The following is a 19,656-nucleotide window of genomic DNA, read 5'->3' as shown; positions in this document are numbered from 1 at the left end:
TGGGTGGTAATTTTTTGACTACAATATTCTTTAAAAAATTTCTCTTATTTCTCCTGAAAGGGTGTTCAACTAGTAAAAATTTACGATGATTATTAAACTAGATATAAGTAGTCTGGAGAAGCACAAAGAGAATACCACAACGTTGAGATCAAATTGTAAATAACCTTACGTCGTTCCCCTTCCACTGCAACTGAGCTCCGATCATAATCAACACAACAGTCACAAGATAAACATAAAAAAATTGTAGATCACCCTAAATCAGACGTCGACGAATTCGGCCAGATCGGGCCCGACATTGGCGAGCTCGGTCAGGTCGGGTCCGACACCATACGAGCTCGGCCAGGTCGGGCTCGACGTCGTCGATCTCAGCTAGGCCTAGCCGACGCTGCCGATCTCGCCCAGAATGGGTCGGTGTCGGGAGAAATCAGTGTCTGTGTCAAAATCTTACTGGTGTCGAGAGATCGGAGATCGGGGAGCACCAGCGATGGAGAAATCAGAATCGGGAGAGAAAATTGCGAGGGGAAAGAAGTTTTGGTCGGAAACCCTAAAAACACGATTTTAATAATGGAAATAATATTCAATCACTATTTCGTCGCTATTTCCATTGCCATTTTAGTGACGGATATAAACTTTCGTTGCTAATTTAGAGACATAATTTATTTCGGTCTCTAATATAACAACGGAAATAAATTGTCGTAACTAAAGTGAAGATAAAAATCTAATGTAGCGATGGAGATTTTCATTCTGTCGCTACTTTAATGATAAAAAGGTTTAATTCCGTCGCTAAAATATAATATAGTGACGGGAATTTAATTTTGTTGCTATATTAGTTTTAATTTTGTTGCTATATTAGTGACGAAATTAAATTTTCATTATTAATGTTATTGCTAATATATATTATTCTGGTAGTATCAGCCAAATAAATAGGACAAGTCAGACAAATCAAGTAGACCAACTAGCTAGATGAATTGAAAGGATAGAGTTAGTGGATCAAACATGATAAGTATATCAAATGAGCTACGCAAATTGGACACCACAATTAACTTAGAAAATTAGTAGATTAAATAGAACAATCCAAGCAAATATAAAATTTTATTCTTCTCCATAATTAATCATTGAATACTTACGCTCATAGTTCGGTTGTGATCCTACACAAAATCAATTTAGGATCAGGATCATATCGTAAAATTGTACGATCCTATCAAAAATCCTTGAAATTTTATACTACATGATTAATAATTAGAAAAATATCTAAAAAGATCATTTGTATATATATATGCAACCGGTGACATTCGACACTACATATGATATTATTACATGTATAAATTTACATTAACTAATAATTGATATCAGATAGAATAATAGTTATTTTATGGGGTAGTACTAATAAAGAATTAAGACATAGAAAATCACCAAACTTAGGGAGTTCTTCTAGAGGTTTAACCAGTGCCGGCTTTAGGCATAGGCCAAGGCCTATGCCTAGGGCCCCCAATACATTGGGGCCCATTTTTTTAAGAATATTAATCATTATATATATATATATATATATTTAGATAATAAGAAAATTTTAAAATATCTTTATTTTTTGAAAAGATTTGGTATGATCATGATTTTGTAGACATTGGATTTCTTAAAGATTTTGGTATGATTTCAATATGTTTAATATTTTTCAATTCTTAAAACTTTAATTTTACTAGTTTCTTTATATTCTTCTCCTTCCTTCCTTATTAACCTAATAACTTATTTTGCTCAACTTCAAACATTTTCGAAATCATCATAAGGGGTGTAGAGAGGAACGATCAGAATTAAGATCTTTTGTTACATATTTTTTTATGATCTTAAAATCTTAAAGGTATTATATTCCTTATTTTCCTATCAAATTTTTTTTATGCGTCTGTTAATTTCTTATTTTCTTATCAATTATTCCTGTTTATAAACTTGTAAACTTGTAATCTTATTCGCAGTTAATACTGTAATTTTATATAAAAAAATTATTTTTAAAATTAATATTTTAATTTATTTTAAAAAAATTTTAAATCCACCATTATTGGTCTAAAAGATGATTTTTTTTTTAAATAATAATTATTATTTTAAAAAAATTTTTTGCCTAGGGTCTTGGGTTTAACTGAATAATATGATCAATTCAAAATAAAACTAACGCCTTAACATCAATTAAACAAATATTTAAATAGTGTCTTAATTTTAATACAAAAGATGAAAATAATCATAGTAAAAGGATTAAAATTCTTGGTAGCTTCCAAAAAAATTTTAAACTATTTTTTAGATATAAGAATGGGTCATTACGGGTTACACCTTATAATAAATATAGATATCTGAACGAGTTCCAATTTGATATATTATGAGTCATGTGGTTTAATCCAAGTCAAAAGTTATAATTTTTCTTATCCTATTTTGATTCTAGTCCAATCCTATTCCGATTCTACCAATCTCATCGATCTTGTTCCGATATCATCACAAAAAATGATTTTGCACGATCTAGGAGCAATTTGATGCTTTCAGATCGTAGGATCATCCGGATCTCGATTTTACAAACTATGCTTACTCTATTCTATCTTTTTCTTAATGATTTAATTAGAGATAGTTTTAAGCCATATTGTTTTGAGATATATGATTGTAAACTCCTAATTTGGAATGATATGAATTTGAACGAGAATCCACCTCATCACACAAACAAGACAACGAAAGAAGATTATCTTGATTGGACTCTGGGACCACCCAAAGTTGAATCGGTCAATATTTATCTTGTTTTTTTTATTTCTTATATATTCCTATTTAACGATTACTCCACGATAATGCTTGTCTGTTCTCTGACCTTTTCCACCATTTCCGTGTCCACCAACTCCCTTCCATGTCCGCTGCTTGACATTTTGCGACGCTTCCGATGCCGCTATTTGACATTTTGCGACCCTTTCAAACTGCCAACCACTCGGTCAAACTCACCAGTACGCCAATACCTCCGTTGTTTGCTTCCTCGTCTATATATTTATCTCCGACCATGCATCTCCTAAGTGTTCAATTCCTCGAAACCCCTCGTTGATTCCTTTAGCATCCTCGAGTCGACCTGCTGTACGTTTTCCTTCTCCATCTTCTTAATTCACAGATTTTGATCAATCCATTCGAGCCGGCCGCCACCATGCTGAGCAAGCGAAGCGGCGCGGCGGCGAGCAGGCTCATAAGCCGGTGCGTGAAGGCGCCGGTGCGCGTGCTGTCCCGGGCGTGCGACCTCTACGTGCGCGGCATCACCAGCTGCGGGACCAAGATGAGCTACGGCGGCGCGGTCGGGTTCGGCCAGCAGGCCATGCTTCCCCGGAGCTTCAGCGTCCAGTCCGGGAGGTCCAGCGTCTCCGGCGACGAGGACTTCCGTGACCTCGTCATGGCTGCAAAGGGCACGCCGCCGCCGCCGCAGCCGGCGGTGGTTCCGAGGAGCCGGACCGTGGCGATTGGGAGGATCGACGAGGATAAGCCGTGCGTGTTCGAGGATGACCTGAGGCGTGGTTCCGATTATCTGTTCCCGAGGAGCCGGAGTTACGCGGTGGCGGCGTCGGCGGCGGCGGCCAAGGGGAGGCGAATTGCGCCGTTTGTTTGACCGTCCACGTCGAGTTGTCTTCCTTGAAGATGAAGTGGAGTGTATTCTTTTGTTTGTGGATTATTTGTGTACAAAGTGGTGGTGTATGAATTGAGCACAATTGTCTCCGGGCAATGGTGCAACGGTAGGACATTCGGATTGTGACTCAGGGACCCATGGTTCGATCTATGCGCTTCCCGATTTATTCTGGTGGTCAGTGAAAAATTTTTGTGGGACCGGACCGACCACCCCCAGGGATTGAGTACATGAAACTGACTAGGATTTATCATTATGAATTGAGCACAATTAAGTCTTTGTTGAATTTATCCGAAAAAAAATCTTTTTTTTCAAAAAAAAAAAATTATACATATCATATTTTCATATTTAAATTTTAATTTAAAATTTATTCTGAAAGACTAATTAAAGCTAAACCAAACAAGTTTAAGGGATATTGGGGGTCTAATTGGAGCTCAATTAAGTTGTTATTACGAGTCAATTTGGATGGGATTCGGTTGAGTTGAGACCGAATCGAAACAGGATGGGTTGTTGGGTTCGATCCGGTTCGATTCGGTTCAGTTTTATTTGTTGGGTTCAATGAGGGTCTGGGAGATACATCGTTCAGGAGCCCGTCCAGCTTCTTTACCGTACCCTATCCGCTTCAGTCGTTCGCGTCGCCGACGCCACCCTGCGCCGTCCCGATCGCGCGATAAACCTCTCTGCGACCGGCGTTCAACTTCTTGGTGTTTCCTTTTCTGGCTCCTCGTTCTTCTCCGGGTCCTGGACCTTGTCCCCACACCGCCAGACTTGCGTCCTTCCACGTGCGGGTAGCATTCCTGCGGAGGCAGCAAAACCTTCTTCAGATTCGACGGGGACCTCTCTTCCTTCCTCCTTGCACTTGTGCGCGGGTCGCTGTCTTCCTATCGTCCTCCTACCGGCATCGCTCCGTAGCCGTTGCCACTTTTTGGGTATGTGTCTGGTCATCCACCTATGTGAAGCAGGAAGTTTGACATACAGAAAAGCGCTACTGCAATCGCCTTGGATGTTGGATAAAAAAAATTAGCTTTTTAGCTTCATGAACGTTAGCAAGTTAATCAAATGTTAATGTCAGGCAAGCTTCATTACTGATCATGAATTTGTGTCTAGATGCATCGAATTTTCAAGCTCTTAGTAGAATTTCTGAAAACGTAAAGTTCTGGAGATATTCACCCCAATTCTGTTGGTAAAACGATCTTATACTCCTCTTTACTAAATTTCACTTATTGAAAAAAGGTGATACATCTTCATAGTCCCTTGAGTGCATGAGTATCTTACTCGTAGAAAAATAATTTCCTACTTATAAACTGTAATTATATTAGTAGCCAACATGATCCCTGTCGAGTTTTGTCTCTTCTGGGTTCCTTCTATCTTTTATTGTCCTGTTCCAGGTGGATGTTGCCCCTAGCTTGAATTGAAAGCATATCTATACACTTCGCCAATGCTATTAAAGCTATCTTGACAGGCAACACAGAAAAATTTAGTCTCTTGTTTGATGGCAAGCTTAAGAAATATCAACAGCATTTACTCATCCCTAGTACATGGGACTGCTTGATATTCCAATAAACACATTTAAATGTTATTTTAGATTTTTTGAACTAATTCTCAAAAGAAGCTAATCTTTGTGAGGCTTTATCAGTGGCTGTCTTGATTTGCAATTTATTCCATGATTTCCTTTCAAGATGAAATTTACTTTTCCATTTTTTGATCTTGATTGTGCTTTTTATCTAGTCTTAGTAACCTAGTTCACAAGAAGAATACCAGCAATAGGAAAACTTGAAATGAGTTCAACAATGGTTAGGTTGCTTCCGGTGGATGCTGGCTGGCTTGGCAAGGTCAGTGCTAATTTCTGTAGTATTATTGACAACATTATTTTTGGGTTCTCAGTTTTCTTCTTTGATGTTAGAACGAGGTGAAGAGATTTAATGTTAGTCGAGGAGGAGGCCCTGTGCTGGTTGTCAGGGCATCTGTGGCTTCTAAATCATTGGAGTGCCAAAAGACAAATGTAAAGTACCCAGGGAAGGAGGTTCACATTGGAGTTTTAGGTGCCAGTGGTTATACTGGAGCTGAGGTACAAATTTCTTGTTCCCATATGGGCTTACTTTCTGTAGAAACTCATACTATACTACTTTAATTTGATATTTTTGTTGTATATTTGAGCATGATATTGTGTTTCATCTTTATGCTGATTTCTTTATTTATTCAAATTTGCTATTCTACAGAAGCTTGAAATTTAATTGTTAGGCTTTAGTTAAATTTTCTTACTGAACTCATGTGAGCCAACATTCTAATGTCATGAGACTTAAAACTGATATAAGATTGGCACATGCTTTGATACAATGGATTTCTTGATGGTAGGAGAATTGAAGAAAATCTGTAACTATGTGCAAGGATTAATTACCTATTCCATAATAGTTCTACATATCTTCGGTTGGACCAGTAACCATCTTTTGTTGCATACTTAACTAGTATACAAATCATGAATGCATCCTTTTGGTTTAATCAACAGGATCTGCGAAAGGCAAAGCAAATGAAGAATTCATTTCTCTAAAAGAAAGTGTTTTTGGTCTATTATGGCCCTAATAAACATCTTATGAGTAATCAAAATTTTAAGAATTATTCCTCTTCTTGGTTTCTTGATGTTACTTAAAAACTTTACAGAGTTGATTAACATTTGTTATCCAAATACTCACATATTATACATGATTGTCCATTTTTTGCATATCCATCTTTTCAATGCATTTAAATTCGTACATCAATCGATTTCTTTGTCTAATTGTTAAGATATTTGTATGTTATATGCGTATAGATTACTTCTTTATCTCATTCTGGATTGTCATTAGGTGAATTGCTTCATTTATGGGTGAAAAACTTTAGAAACTAAGATATTAAAAAAAGTGGAATTCAAATTGAATGTATGAAATGTTGGTTCAAATATAAGCACAAGAGTCATAGATAGATACCTTGGATGGATTATTCAACAAACAAACACTGATGAAGATATCATTACTAGGAAGAATGGGTGATTAAAGTGGACAAGAACCTTTGGAGTCTTATTCTTTTAAATTTCTACATGCTTATGCTTGTGACTCATTCTTACTGCTGTATAAAGAATATCCTTGACTGTCCTTTGGATTATTTGATGCCATCAAATATGATTAGAGTAATTCTTGCAAAGCTATACTTTTTCAGGTTCATAATTACACCAATAACCCTTTTGGTCTGATAACTTTTGGGATAATGTGAGTTTGGTGGTAAAATATTATTTTTGAATTGTTCATACAGGTCATTATTTGTATATGAATCGACATTCTCTTAAAATATAATTTCACTAAAATTATTATGGGATGATGTTTAATTGTTTAATAGATTGTTCGGCTTCTAGCAAATCATCCACATTTTGGTATTACACTGATGACTGCTGATAGAAAAGCAGGGCAATCGTTTGGATCGGTGTTTCCTCACTTGATTACACAGGTATGTTTGTAAAATCATTCTCTCTTATCTGTTCCAATCCAAAAAAAACATCTTACTTTGTTGACCAGGAGGTTAGCTTTTTGAATCTTTCTTTCTTTTTTTTTAAAGAAAAGTATATGAACCAATGAACCATTAACCTATGACATTAAATTGGATATTAGAAGTCAATTGTAGAGGCTAATCATTCAATCTGAATTTGTAGGCAGGCTTTAGTGATTAGTTTTGTAATTTTTCTGTAGTGTTATTTCTCTGATTCCCTTTATGATTCTTGATTACTAAAGTGATATACTCTTGATGGCGTCTAGTTGTGCATCACTAATTTATTGGTACACTTTATTGCTTTAAGTGTGAAGCTCATCATCATGTTTTATTGGTTTTCAGGACTTGCCTAATTTGGTTGCAGTTAACGATGCTGACTTTTCTAATGTGGATGCTGTATTTTGTTGTTTGCCACATGGCACAACACAGGTTTTTTTTAATGTGATAATATTTTTCTAAAGACAATCAAGTCTATAGATTTATTCCAGAAGTTAAAGAAAATCCTAGTTGGTATAAACTCGTGTTTCTTTAACTTTATTGTTAGACCCGTTCTTCTTGCAGGATATTATCAAAGGCCTTCCCAGGGATCTCAAGATTGTCGATCTCTCTGCTGTATCTTTTTTGCATTTTTTTGTGATCCTCAATTATCATTAAGAACTCAACTGTTACAATGCACTTTGAAGTTTTCTATTTCCTATTTGTCAAAACTAACTGTGAAAAGTTTTACAGGATTTTCGATTGCGTGACATCAATGAATATGAAGAATGGTATGGCCTGCCTCATAAAGCACCTGAATTACAGGTAATGAGTTTATTTCTTTTGGTTTCAGCGTGAACTGTGTGGCTATCATCTTCAATGATTTTTTTATCTATGGGGTATTTTATTTGTTGTGTTAGGAAATTTTAACTGAGTCAGTGCTGCCTTAGTTCATTCTTAGTCATTATGACATTTCCTGTCAAAAAGTGATGACTACAATACTGTTATCCTTTTTTTTTTCTTATCCTATTATGCTAATAGACTTTTAATATTCCACAATCTCTCCCTCTTTTATTGGCTGGTAAGTAGCTGGGCCTTGTAATGTTTCTCTACCATTTTTTTTCTTTTGATAACCAAAATATGGGTTGTTTTGGCACAACAGATGTGTTGTCTTGTTGTTGGTTAAACTTATCCCTTCTTACTGTTTGAGTTTGTTTGAGTGTGTTATATGTTTGGTGTTATTATATGGTCATTGGGTTGAGGATCAGGATTTGTTGCATTAATTGATTATTTGATTGAAATTTTCTGAGATAATTGGGATTCAGCAGCCAAAGATTAAGTTACCTTGAGATCATCAAATGTTTAGTAACATTTTGCACAATTTCAGTCAACATTGTTAGTTGGCAAGAGTTGGGAGTAGAGAGTTATTTTTGTGATTGGAAAACTTATGACCCAAAACATTAGTCAGTGGAGAAGTTTCTTTGAGAGGTATGAGGGAAAGGTTGAAGCTCTTACTGTAAGGTTTATCTCTCTTTCAGCTTCTGAACTCTAGACTTCCTACCTTGTCTTAGCATTGCATTTTAGATCTTGGTATGATATTCTTTTTCCCATAATTTAGATTCCAAAGTAAGATTTGTCAGAAGCCTGGAATTTCTTCTTAGTAATTCCAAATTGATTGATCTCGTAGCTCCAATAATTTTCCATATGTTAATTGTAAAGTAGCAGAAGAAGGATATTTAGGGAATTTTACATTAGTCCTGGCATGCTGCATCAATCATCTGGCTCATGAAATCTAGTCTGAGTCTGATTGTTTTTTTGGTTTTTATTTGCATTTGGTTGTTAACTTCAGATTCAGATGTAAATTGAAACTTTTGTACAAGTAAACAAATTTATAGCAAACTAACATACTGACGGTTGTAGGTTTTCCTTGTGAGATTTCAGAAATACTGAGTTTTCTTAGTTGAAATGTTGTATGTTCTATTTTGTTTTTATTCTTATTCTAACATTTTCAGTGTATGTTAAAGTTTGGTGATGGCTTTCTTATCCTGAATCCAGAAAGAAGCTATATATGGGTTGACAGAAGTTTTGAGAGATGAAATACAAAATGCACGACTAGTTGCAAATCCTGGCTGTTATCCAACATCCATCCAACTTCCTCTTGTTCCATTGATAAAGGTTCAAATTCTAATGTCTTCCAAGAAAGATTGTTTAGCTAGGACTTCTGTTATATTCATAGGAAGATTTTGAGTTGTACTGTTGAGTGTTACTCCAATTTGGATTTGGGTACATAATGTTCCAATTTAGACTTCATGAAGCCTTCATAAAGCAAAATTTTCAGCAGTCTATATGACATGTTTATATCCGAATCATTAAATAGCTTTTCCTGACTCGCTGAAGTGAATATATTATGGTGCATGTAACCATTAGATAGGTGTATATCTGTTTTATTTAGGGCGAATACAATATTTCACATGTGAATTTATGCCCTATGTTGCAATTTGGTGCTAGAACTACTAAATCACATATATATTAACTTTATGCAAGTGTTGCAATTGGGTTCAACTGTCAGATTAGTTTGATGATAGCCTATCCAGAATTGGGCTGGACCTGTTCATTTACTTGGGAAACATAAATTTTTGCATACCAATTCTAATTGGCCATTTGGCGCAACTCCATTCAGAGAATGAATCATCAAACAAAGTACTGCTTGCTATAATCATACTTTGTGTCAAAGTTAAGATATTGAATATGAGAAATGATATGTAGCATGAAAAAGTCCAACATGAAATCAACATGACACACTCAACTGCATGCCTGTGGGACCCACTGCATGGATGTGAGACCCACTGCATGTAGTGTCATGTTGATTTCATGTTGGACTTTTTCATGCTACATATCATTGCTCATTGAATATATTGCAGGAGATATAAGCTTCATCTTCTTGATTATCAATTTTTTTGTAGGCTCATTTAATTGAAACCAGGAATATCATTATTGATGCAAAGTCTGGAGTTAGTGGTGCAGGTACGAACGGACTTTTCCTCCCTTATATGTAATTTATTCCTGCTATATTAGAGTCAAGTACTAGATCTTCTCTTGGTAATTTCCCATTCTGAATATGATATAGGTCGTGGAGCAAAGGAGGCCAATCTTTACACTGAAATTGCTGAAGGTCTTCATTCTTATGGAATCACCAAACATCGACATGGTGATCTTTTCTCTATTTACTCGCGTGTTTAATGAAAATTGTTTGTTTTCTTTATGCTACTTATATTGCATAAATACTATCAACAATACAGTTTTTGTTCCTGTTCTCAGTTCCTGAAATCGAGCAAGGACTTACAGATGCTTCAAATTCTAGAGTAACTGTTAGCTTCACACCCCATTTGATGCCTATGGTAAATTTTCTGCTGTTATCTTATTTTGTAATAATTTGTTCTAAAGTTTCCTTTGCAGTAATGATGTTGATTCACGTGGATATGTAGAGCCGTGGGATGCAGTCGACCATATATGTCGAAATGGCTCCTGGAGTGAATGTCAGTGATTTATATGACCTTTTGAAATCTACTTATCAGGTACCGTTGATGGATGAGGTAGCACTTTATGTATGCCGTTTCAAGGCAATCATGTGGAAAGATGGCTGCATAGCATTTAGAATTCTACAAACTAATGCAACAATAAGTATTTTGTCATAATATATATGTTCTTGTGTGAATTAACATTACAATTGGTTATTTTGCATTTTTGAGAAAAAAATACATTTCCTTCTATGAACTTTGTATGTACATTGTGTTTTAATAGATAGTAGTCCTTTGCAGGAGGAAGAATTTGTTAAACTGCTAGATAAAGGACGCGTACCCGAGACCCGTCATGTACGAGGATCAAATTATTGCTTGATGAATGTCTTTGAAGATCGAATTCCTGGCAGAGCTATAATAATTTCTGTTGTATGTACTACTACTACATTGTTGTTTGCTCCAATTACTCATTTGGTCACACTTATTAACCTCGTAGCTGCTTAACCAAGTGCATCATTGACTGTACAGATCGACAATTTAGTGAAAGGAGCTTCTGGTCAAGCATTGCAGAATCTTAATTTGATGATGGGACTCCCAGAGAACACAGGGCTGCAACAGCTGCCGTTGTTTCCTTAAACTATCTGCGTGTGTAGGGTAAAAATCCGAAACTTGTTAAAGTTCAATTAGAACAGACGCTGATTGAACTTGCAGGAATGTAACGTTGCTTTGATGCTGCTCGCACATCGACTTTCTAGTTCGATCTTGATGCAGTTTGCAGGTATTTTAATTTTATCTCTCTGTTGCCTTCATTTGCACCATTATGGTTCCAGAAAAAACTTTTGCTGACTTTTGCTGTGAGATTGGAGAATAAAATGTTGGCTTTATTTGTTGAAAAATTAATGTTGCATTAAATCCTGCAAGTAAAAATTTTGCTTCTTAAAAATAAAAAAATTGAAAAAAATGTTTTTTATGATTTGAAAAAAAATGTTTTTTATTTTTGCCCTATTTCATGGGTACAAAGGGTAGAGAAATGCTACGTTGCGCGATGAGGAATTCGTGACCTGTGCGTGACACCTGCGACCCATTGTCGTTGTCGCCGCCTTCACCGCGCCGTCTGGTCTCGTCGGCTGTCGTCTCGGTCGCGATTGATGCGTCGCTCGTTGGCGCTCCATCCGGCATCGGATTTCGATCGGAATCCGGTGGAATTCGGTCAGAAACATGGTCCACAGTGGTAGTGTTGTTTTTTGGTCAAATCGTGATCGGATTTCGATCAAATCGCGGTCGGAGATTGGTCGAGGAAGGACCGCCGTCGCACGTCGGTCCTTCCTCGGTCGGTCTTTGACTGTGATTTGGTCGGAATCTATCGTGATTTGGTCGGAAATTGCACAACCATTGTGGACGGCGATCGGGTTAGATTCCGATCGAATTGCGGTCGGAGATCGGTTGAGGAAGGATCGACGTCGGATGTTAGTCCTTTCTTGGTCGATCTCCAGCTGCGATTCAGTCGGAATCCAACTCGATCGCCGTCCACAATGGCCGCGCAGTGGGGGGCGATTGTTTTCGGTTAAATTCGTCGGATTTTGATCACTATTCGGTCGGAATCCGGTCGAAGTGGCGTGTCGATCGCGGTGGCCGGATGGTGCGGTGAGGGCGGCGACAGCAACGGTGGATCGCAGGTGTTGCGGATGAGGAGTCGCGCAGCATAGCAAGCCTGACAAAGGATAATCTCAATTATATTTGATGGTATTTATGATAATCTGCGCATCGCAGTGCGGAAGGGACCAGTTTTGAATGGAACTTTTCGATAGTCGATATGCACGTGAGCACGACGCTGGCCGTTGTAAAAGAAGCTAAAAATGGACAAAATCGAACCGCCTTATAGTCAATACCTCAGTCAGGTTTCAGAACGCGTCTTCTCCACGCACCGACCTTGCATTCGTTCTCCCCTCTCCGAGCTCCTGTGACGATGGACCTGGGGGAGTCGATCGCTCGCCAAACCTCCTTCGCCATCCGCCTCTCGAAGCACGTCGGCGCGGCTGTCGCCTCCGACCGCAACCTCGTGTTCTCCCCGCTTTCCGTCCATCTCGTCCTCGCCCTCGTCGCTGCCGGCTCCAAGGGCCGTACGCTCGACGAGACCCTCTCCTTCCTCGGCCTCGGCTCCGGAGAACTAGCCGACCTCAACTCCCTCTCCTCGCAGATCGTCGCCCTCGTCCTTGCTGACGGGTCGGCGATCGGTGGGCCGAGGGTTTCGTTCGCCAATGGAGTCTTCGTTGACTCCTCGATGACGCTGAAGCCGTCCTTTAACGATATCGTCACCAATACGTTTAAGGCGGAGGCCAAAGCAGTGGATTTCCGAACCAAGGTGAGGTTTTCTATTCCTATTTTTAGCACAGGAAATTTTTTTTGACAACGGCATATATATCATCCGTTCACGTTACGTATTTCTTCTCCAAAATATCAGTTATTAACTGGTTCTTAGAAATGGAATAGTTCTTGGCAATGTTTATTTATTTTCATGTATCATTTATTCACCGAACTCAATTCAGTACGGTTTGGTGGCACTAGATTCATAACTTCCAGATTCATAGAGTCCCACCTTCATTCTCTTCTTTTTATAGTGGATCTTATCATGCTGATACTTGTGTCCATGAGTTGAGGCTGCTCCCATGCTCATATATTTGCCATATTTCAAGGCCTAAATTGTACTATGCTGATTTCTGAAAAAAAAATGGTGCTAGTTTTATGTATTTCAATATTTGCTTATATTGCCCTCTAAAACGAATTGTTAATTTGTTTATGAATAAAATTTGATGTTAATATTATACCACTGTGAATGGTCTTTCATGATCTTATCTAGCTTCCTGTGTGTCATATCAAATTGACTCAAAATATTAAAAGAACAAGGTGTTTGATCTTGTTCTATTCACATGTTTCACTGTTTTTTTTGGAAAGGTTAAATCCTTGTTCACAGACAAATGATATAAAATAATATTGGTGAAGAATAAAGAATTGGTTCTGCCGCCTTGATTAACCTTCTTTCTACATGGATGCTCATGCTTATGAGCTTTCCCCCACAAAACATTATTCACCTTCTTTTGCTTGGAACTTAGCACAATGTACTTCTTTGCAGTCTTACTAGGTAGCTGTCATTGTAGCCTTATTCAAGATCAAGGCACCTCTCCACTTCACAGATTTGCGAGCCTGATGTGTTAGAGATCAGATATTTAGATCTGGTGGCATTTCAGACATTCTACAAAAGCTACAAATGAAATGCTTCTAACTTGCTGACTTTTTATCATAGGTGCCACTATAACTTATTTTACACAAAAACATCTTTATCAATTATTTTTTTACAACATTTTATAATTGAGTTCAATTTTCTGGATAAGAAATACATAAGTAGGAATTGGTTCTCCTTTCAATTTCTTACCCCAAAACTACTTTTACCATTTCATTGGATTCCGTTGGTCGCCAACTATTGGACCTAATTGGTGTTGATCATCTATTCTTTTTCTGCAAAAGGTGGAATCCGCCACCTTAGCGGTCCCACACGGTCGATCCCACGACCATCTGTGAGGAGGTAAATCGAGAAACTACAGTTGGTCACGACGCAGGAGGGTATTGTCTGGCTTCGCCAGAATTCGAACCTTTGCCCTCTTCTGCAACTCTGCTGCGTCGTAACCAACTCAGCTATGCCCCGGGGGCATCTTGATCATCTATTCTTGGTTGAAGCCTTGGCAGAGTCTACCATTGATGATAAGATGAAGTTTCATTGGAGTTGATTGCTAGCCAGAGTAAATTGTTCTAATCCAATACCAAAATTGAACCGCCAAACCACACAAGAACTTGAGCAAAATTGATGAAGTGTAATTGCCAAATTTTAAGATATATGAATCAAATAAAAAGATATCTAGTACATGATACCCAAAATGAATAATTTCCAAAGATTTAATTCTTTAAAATTCAAAACTCATTTAATTTCTTTCCCTATTTACATTGTTTTTATTTTAAATAAAAATTAAAGGCTACTCCTAGCTGAGACATAAATTCTTGACTGTATATAAAACAAACCTTATAAAAGAAAATCAGTGTAATATAGTTCTGTATAAAAATCATGCTTTCAAAAAATGATTCTGTATTATAAGATGTCCAAATGTTCTGTTGACATAGGAACATAATGAGGCTTCATTGGTTATATTACTGTGTATGAAATTTCTCTCCTCCTAGGCAACCTTGTAGGACTAACAGTTTGCCAACAGATTGGTGCCAACAACCCTTTTTTGACCCCAAGTGGTGCTTCCTAGCGATCCATTTGAGTCAATCAATACCTCAACTAGTGCAATTTGGATTAACTAAGTGATTCAAGTGCTTTGATTAAACCAAGATGGTTGCAATCGGGAGATAATCCATTTCTAGGGGTGTGAATTGATCTATAAAAGACCAAGGGTTTTTCTGGGTTAAGTCACCTAAATTCAATTAGGAATAGCAAGTACGCAGCTTTCTCTCTCCCTTCAACAACATCAAGTTTCTTTCCTCCCTGCAAAAGAAGTAACAACCACAGTAATTGCACTTTGGTGGGTGGATTTCGTTGATCTTGTTTCCATATCAGATTCCTTTGCCATGCATCAGAAAAGGGTAGTCGATCTCATTGTACCATAGATAAAATTTGCCAAACCTCAGTCACATGCTATTGTTGGGAGACGTATTACTATTCAAAAAGTGATTATGATGTACTCCGAGATCATCAATTGCTAAGAGTTAAAGAAGTCATTATTCAAAGCCCCAACGACCATTTTCCAGCATGAGCAGTGGTTAATGGCACTGTCAATTTGCCTTGGAACAATGAATGAATGGGACCATAGAAAAGAAGTATGGAAAATGTAAATAAATGATCTCAATGTATTGGTTTTAGAAAATTTCATGGTTTGACATATTTATTGCCTTTATGGGAAGTGTTATAGTATAATGTCTAATTATCACTGTTTTAGATTTGTTTTGGAAGGCTATCATGACATTCGATACTAATCTTTATATTTTCGTGAATATTTTGCCAATATACTAACATTCTTGATCTTTAAGTAAAGGCTGATGTGGTAGCAAATGAAATTAACTCCTGGGTTGAAAAAGTTACTTCAAACTTGATCAAAGAGCTTCTTCCTCCTGGATCTGTTGACAGTGACACTAGATTGGTGCTGGGGAATGCACTTTACTTCAAAGGATCCTGGACTGAAAAGTTTGACGCATCTAAGACATTAAACTCTGAATTCTACCTGCTGAATGGAACATCAGTCGAAGTGGCTTTCATGACTAGTAGAAAAAAAACAGTTTCTGTCCTCATATGATGGATTTAAGGTTCTTAGGCTTCCCTATAAGCAAGGTGAAGATAAAAGGTCATTCTCTATGTATATCTTTTTGCCAGACGCCAAAGATGGTCTATGGAGTTTGGAGGAGAAGGTAAACAGTGAATCTGAGCTCTTAACACGTTTTCTTCCAATGCGAAAGGTTGAAGTGAACAAATTCAAACTGCCCAAATTCAAGATATCATTTGGTTTTGAAGCATCTGCAGTGTTGAAAAGCTTGGGTCTGTTATCACCTTTCAGTGCAGATGCAGACTTGTCAGAAATGGTGGATTCGCCGATTGGACATAGCCTCTATGTATCATCAATTTTCCACAAATCCTTCATTGAAGTCAATGAAGAAGGAACAGAAGCAGCTGCTGCTTCTGCTGCAGTGGTGAATCTGAGGTCAATGTTACCCATGGATCCTCTGGACTTTGAAGCTGATCACCCATTTATGTTTCTGATCAGAGAAGACATGACAGGTGTAGTGCTGTTCACTGGGCATGTTCTTAATCCATCAATTGCTGAGTAAGCTATAAATATGGTATCAATCTCCTTGGAACTTGCAAGTTTTTGTTTCTGGTGAAATGTACTGAAGTTTCATGCTAGAACATTTGCTGGTTGATGTTGCGAATTCTCTGTTTATCTATGACAAGACAGGCGTGTTATAATGTTTAAAATAATGATACATTCTAACTTGTTTTGCCTTTTTTTATTGCAGCTCATATGTTCACTAGTTCTTTTTACTGAATGAACAGCCAAGTAGTCAACTAAGGGAAGGCCATGAATCATTACTTGGATGGAAGGTATAGAGGAGAAGAAAATATTCATAAAATTATATATGAATTTTTATCATTTAGGTAACTTTTTTTTGTCATTTAGTAATCTACAAGAATGATATCATTTCTACCAACTAGGCAATTCTTTAGGACATGTCTGTTTATATCTTATATTGATGAACGTATTTTGGGGTCCTCTAAAAGGACAACACCATCTCTTATTCACTAGAGGACAAGGAATTCAAAGGTTTCTGTGGGCGATTTGCTTTCTCGAGTCTCCCACACCAAACAGCAGGCGGCTCAATCATCCTTGTACTCAGCTGGCTTTAAACTAAATTAAATAAACAAATAATACTATATAACTAATTTATTATTTTAAAGAAATTTAAATTGCTTAAGTTTAAGAATATAACTAGAAATCCCGTTATGTGCTTATAATTTTTCTCAATTTCAAATACATCTACCATTACTAGAACTTTTAATATAAATTATTTTCAATTTTTTATGATATTCATAGTTTTTCTTTCATAAAAAACAGAATGTTTGGCATTGAAACATGTTTGCTTCCATTGAAAATACCTCTGGTGCCATCTCATTCTCTTGTGTAGTTTTTTTAATTATCAGTTAGATAGTTTATAGAATGCAAATTTGAAGTTGAGTTTTCTACTAAATTATGTATTTTTTTAAAAATTATTGAATCGTACCTAAAGAAAATAAAAAATAAAATTTATCTTCCCTTTTCTTTTCTCAATTTCTCTCCCCTGTAGTGTATAGAGGTTCAATTATATTTTTTAAATATAATATTAATTCTAATATATTTTTTATTGAATAATAGTTATTGGATGGAATGAAAAAAAATAGTACAGATAGAGATGAATATCGAATAAAGATAGATATAATAAATGAGGATGTAAAGCATGATGTGGATAAAAATAGAGGATATGTATTCGACTCAAATCAAATCTATTATCATCCCTAATCGTACCTATCTGGTGCTAAAATGATTGCATTACATTGATTGTACTCGACCCATTAGGAAAAATAGATGAACTTTTTTATAAAAAATGAGTCGAATTTATTATTAGAAATCGATTTTTATTTGTGCATAAATTGTAGCTCATATTCATCCAATTGGCGAAAAATAGATTGAAAACGTGAGTCATAGTAATTAATAAAGAGAAGATAATTATGATACTTGCTGTGGTCCTTAGAGACTATGGCATCGATTTGATTGCTATACGATCCATTGAACCTTTGCCATGGCAAAAGGCCAAAACACCATTCAACGTCTTTAAATTAGTTCGCCTCCTAATTCTCTCAATTAATTAATAATTTGACTTAAGTTTCACATTTCAATTTAGCTATTTTCTATATTTTTTAAGGCGTTTGATTAACGCATATAAATTAATTACAAGGCCATTGTTGTCGAACAATAATTTACCTTTGACTTCGACTAACTTCATAATTAATTGACCATCTAATAACCATTTTAAATGTTATTAAGCAAAACTCGTTTCTCGTAATTATAATTATGCATAAAAAAAAGATAAATCTCAGTTAGTCTTATAGATTAAAAATTTCACATTTCTCGATTTATGTGCTGTAATTATGCAATGTATACTGAATGAGTGGATGCAAATAAATAAATAAAAAGATTTTCTGTAAAATTTGAAGAGATATTTTCAGAGAATATTAAAGAAGCATTTTAAAAGCTATCCTTAAAGAAAGTCCATGATTTAGACTTGCCAACTATTGTAAGGCCCTCATTGGTGCCACACGTCAGCATTAAACAAATGAGTGCCGAAAGAAAGAAAGAAAGAAAGAGACAGACACGGCTTTATCTTTTCAAAAGTGAGCCTCCATTTTTGACTTGAATTCTTTGTTTCGAGACGTGTTAGACATTGCATTCTTTCTCGCCACATTCCCATGGACGGTTCTGATCTGTTTAAGACAGTAAATCTATGGCCTAAATTAGTGCCTGAATAATAAAGTAATATATATATTATTAATATTATTCCTTTAGAGGTGGCTCCACATGAATCACAAGAAATCTAGTTGAGCCTGTAGAATTATAGTGTTATAGTAAAAGATGAAATAAATACAAATTAGAATAATAAAGTAAAATTTTGAAGGTCGTGATTTTTTTTACTATAAAAAAAATGATAATCTCAATTAGTCGCATTGACTCAATCCTGAAGGTGACCGATCTGGTCCTACGAAAATTTCCTACTGGCCATCAGGATAAATTAGGAAGCGCACGCAACGACCAACCCAGATGTCTAGCATCCTTTGATTGCGAATGATTTTTTTTACTATAGTATCAAAATGAAACATGATTTATGATAAATCTTAGTTCGTTAAAGATTTATATTTATTATTTATAATGGATCAATTTCATATTCAAAAGATATTGTTTAAGATTTTTTTGGAAATTTTAAATATTTATATTACTATTTTTTAATAATTTTTGAATCTAGAGTTCCAATTAAGATTTTGTGTTATGTGTTTAATTATTTTGAGATAGTTTTTTTTATCAATTTTAGTTTCATTAGTTTTTTTTTATCAATTTTAGTCAATTATGAATTTTATTTTTATTTTCTAATATTGTATTGAATTAATAAATTATAGAATATTATTTTTGATATTTATAGTCGGAATCAATGATATCAGTAACTTGTGCTGCATCATAAACTCTCTAGATAATAAGAATTCAAATTTCATCCAGAAATTTAATAGTGTTTGAAAATTTTATAATGCTAGATTATCTGTTAAAATTTATATATATTTCTCGATTTATTTGATTAATAAAATTTTTTCCGATGTAAAATATCTTATTGATTCCTCCCTCGCTATCTGTATAAGGAGCAAATCCCTTGTAATCAGTAGTCATACACAATATGAAATCGTAA

General features: G+C 36.0%; 3 protein-coding genes across 3 annotated transcripts; all 3 read left to right on the top strand.

Annotated features, from left to right (window-relative positions):
• Positions 1-3,043: 3,043 nt before the first annotated feature.
• On the top strand, positions 3,044-3,840 carry LOC141834121 (uncharacterized). Its single transcript, XM_074721569.1, has one exon. The coding sequence runs from the start codon at positions 3,155-3,157 to the stop codon at positions 3,605-3,607; it is 453 nt and encodes a 150-aa protein (XP_074577670.1). The 5' UTR covers positions 3,044-3,154; the 3' UTR covers positions 3,608-3,840.
• Positions 3,841-4,220: 380 nt separating this feature from the next.
• LOC141833017 (putative N-acetyl-gamma-glutamyl-phosphate reductase, chloroplastic) lies at positions 4,221-11,438 on the top strand. Its single transcript, XM_074720395.1, has 14 exons — positions 4,221-4,551; positions 5,351-5,454; positions 5,526-5,690; positions 6,989-7,096; positions 7,478-7,564; positions 7,697-7,747; positions 7,865-7,936; positions 9,167-9,286; positions 10,075-10,135; positions 10,239-10,319; positions 10,430-10,509; positions 10,597-10,686; positions 10,930-11,058; positions 11,158-11,438. Exons 2-14 carry the CDS (start codon positions 5,401-5,403, stop codon positions 11,263-11,265), a joined length of 1,206 nt encoding a protein of 401 aa, XP_074576496.1. The 5' UTR covers positions 4,221-4,551; positions 5,351-5,400; the 3' UTR covers positions 11,266-11,438.
• A 1,070-nt stretch (positions 11,439-12,508) lies between these two features.
• On the top strand, positions 12,509-16,629 carry LOC141833018 (serpin-ZXA-like). The gene is given in 3 exon segments (XM_074720396.1): positions 12,509-12,991; positions 15,714-15,944; positions 15,946-16,629. Coding segments are annotated over 3 exon segments (1,182 nt in total). The 5' UTR covers positions 12,509-12,595; the 3' UTR covers positions 16,501-16,629.
• Positions 16,630-19,656: the final 3,027 nt, after the last annotated feature.

Source organism: Curcuma longa, chromosome 8 (assembly GCF_044706935.1).
Source record: "Curcuma longa cultivar G26 ecotype Majalengka, Jawa Barat chromosome 8, ITB_CL_G26_1.1, whole genome shotgun sequence".
Classification (NCBI taxonomy): domain Eukaryota; kingdom Viridiplantae; phylum Streptophyta; class Magnoliopsida; order Zingiberales; family Zingiberaceae; genus Curcuma; species Curcuma longa.
This window is presented reverse-complemented; position numbering and strand designations above follow the sequence as displayed.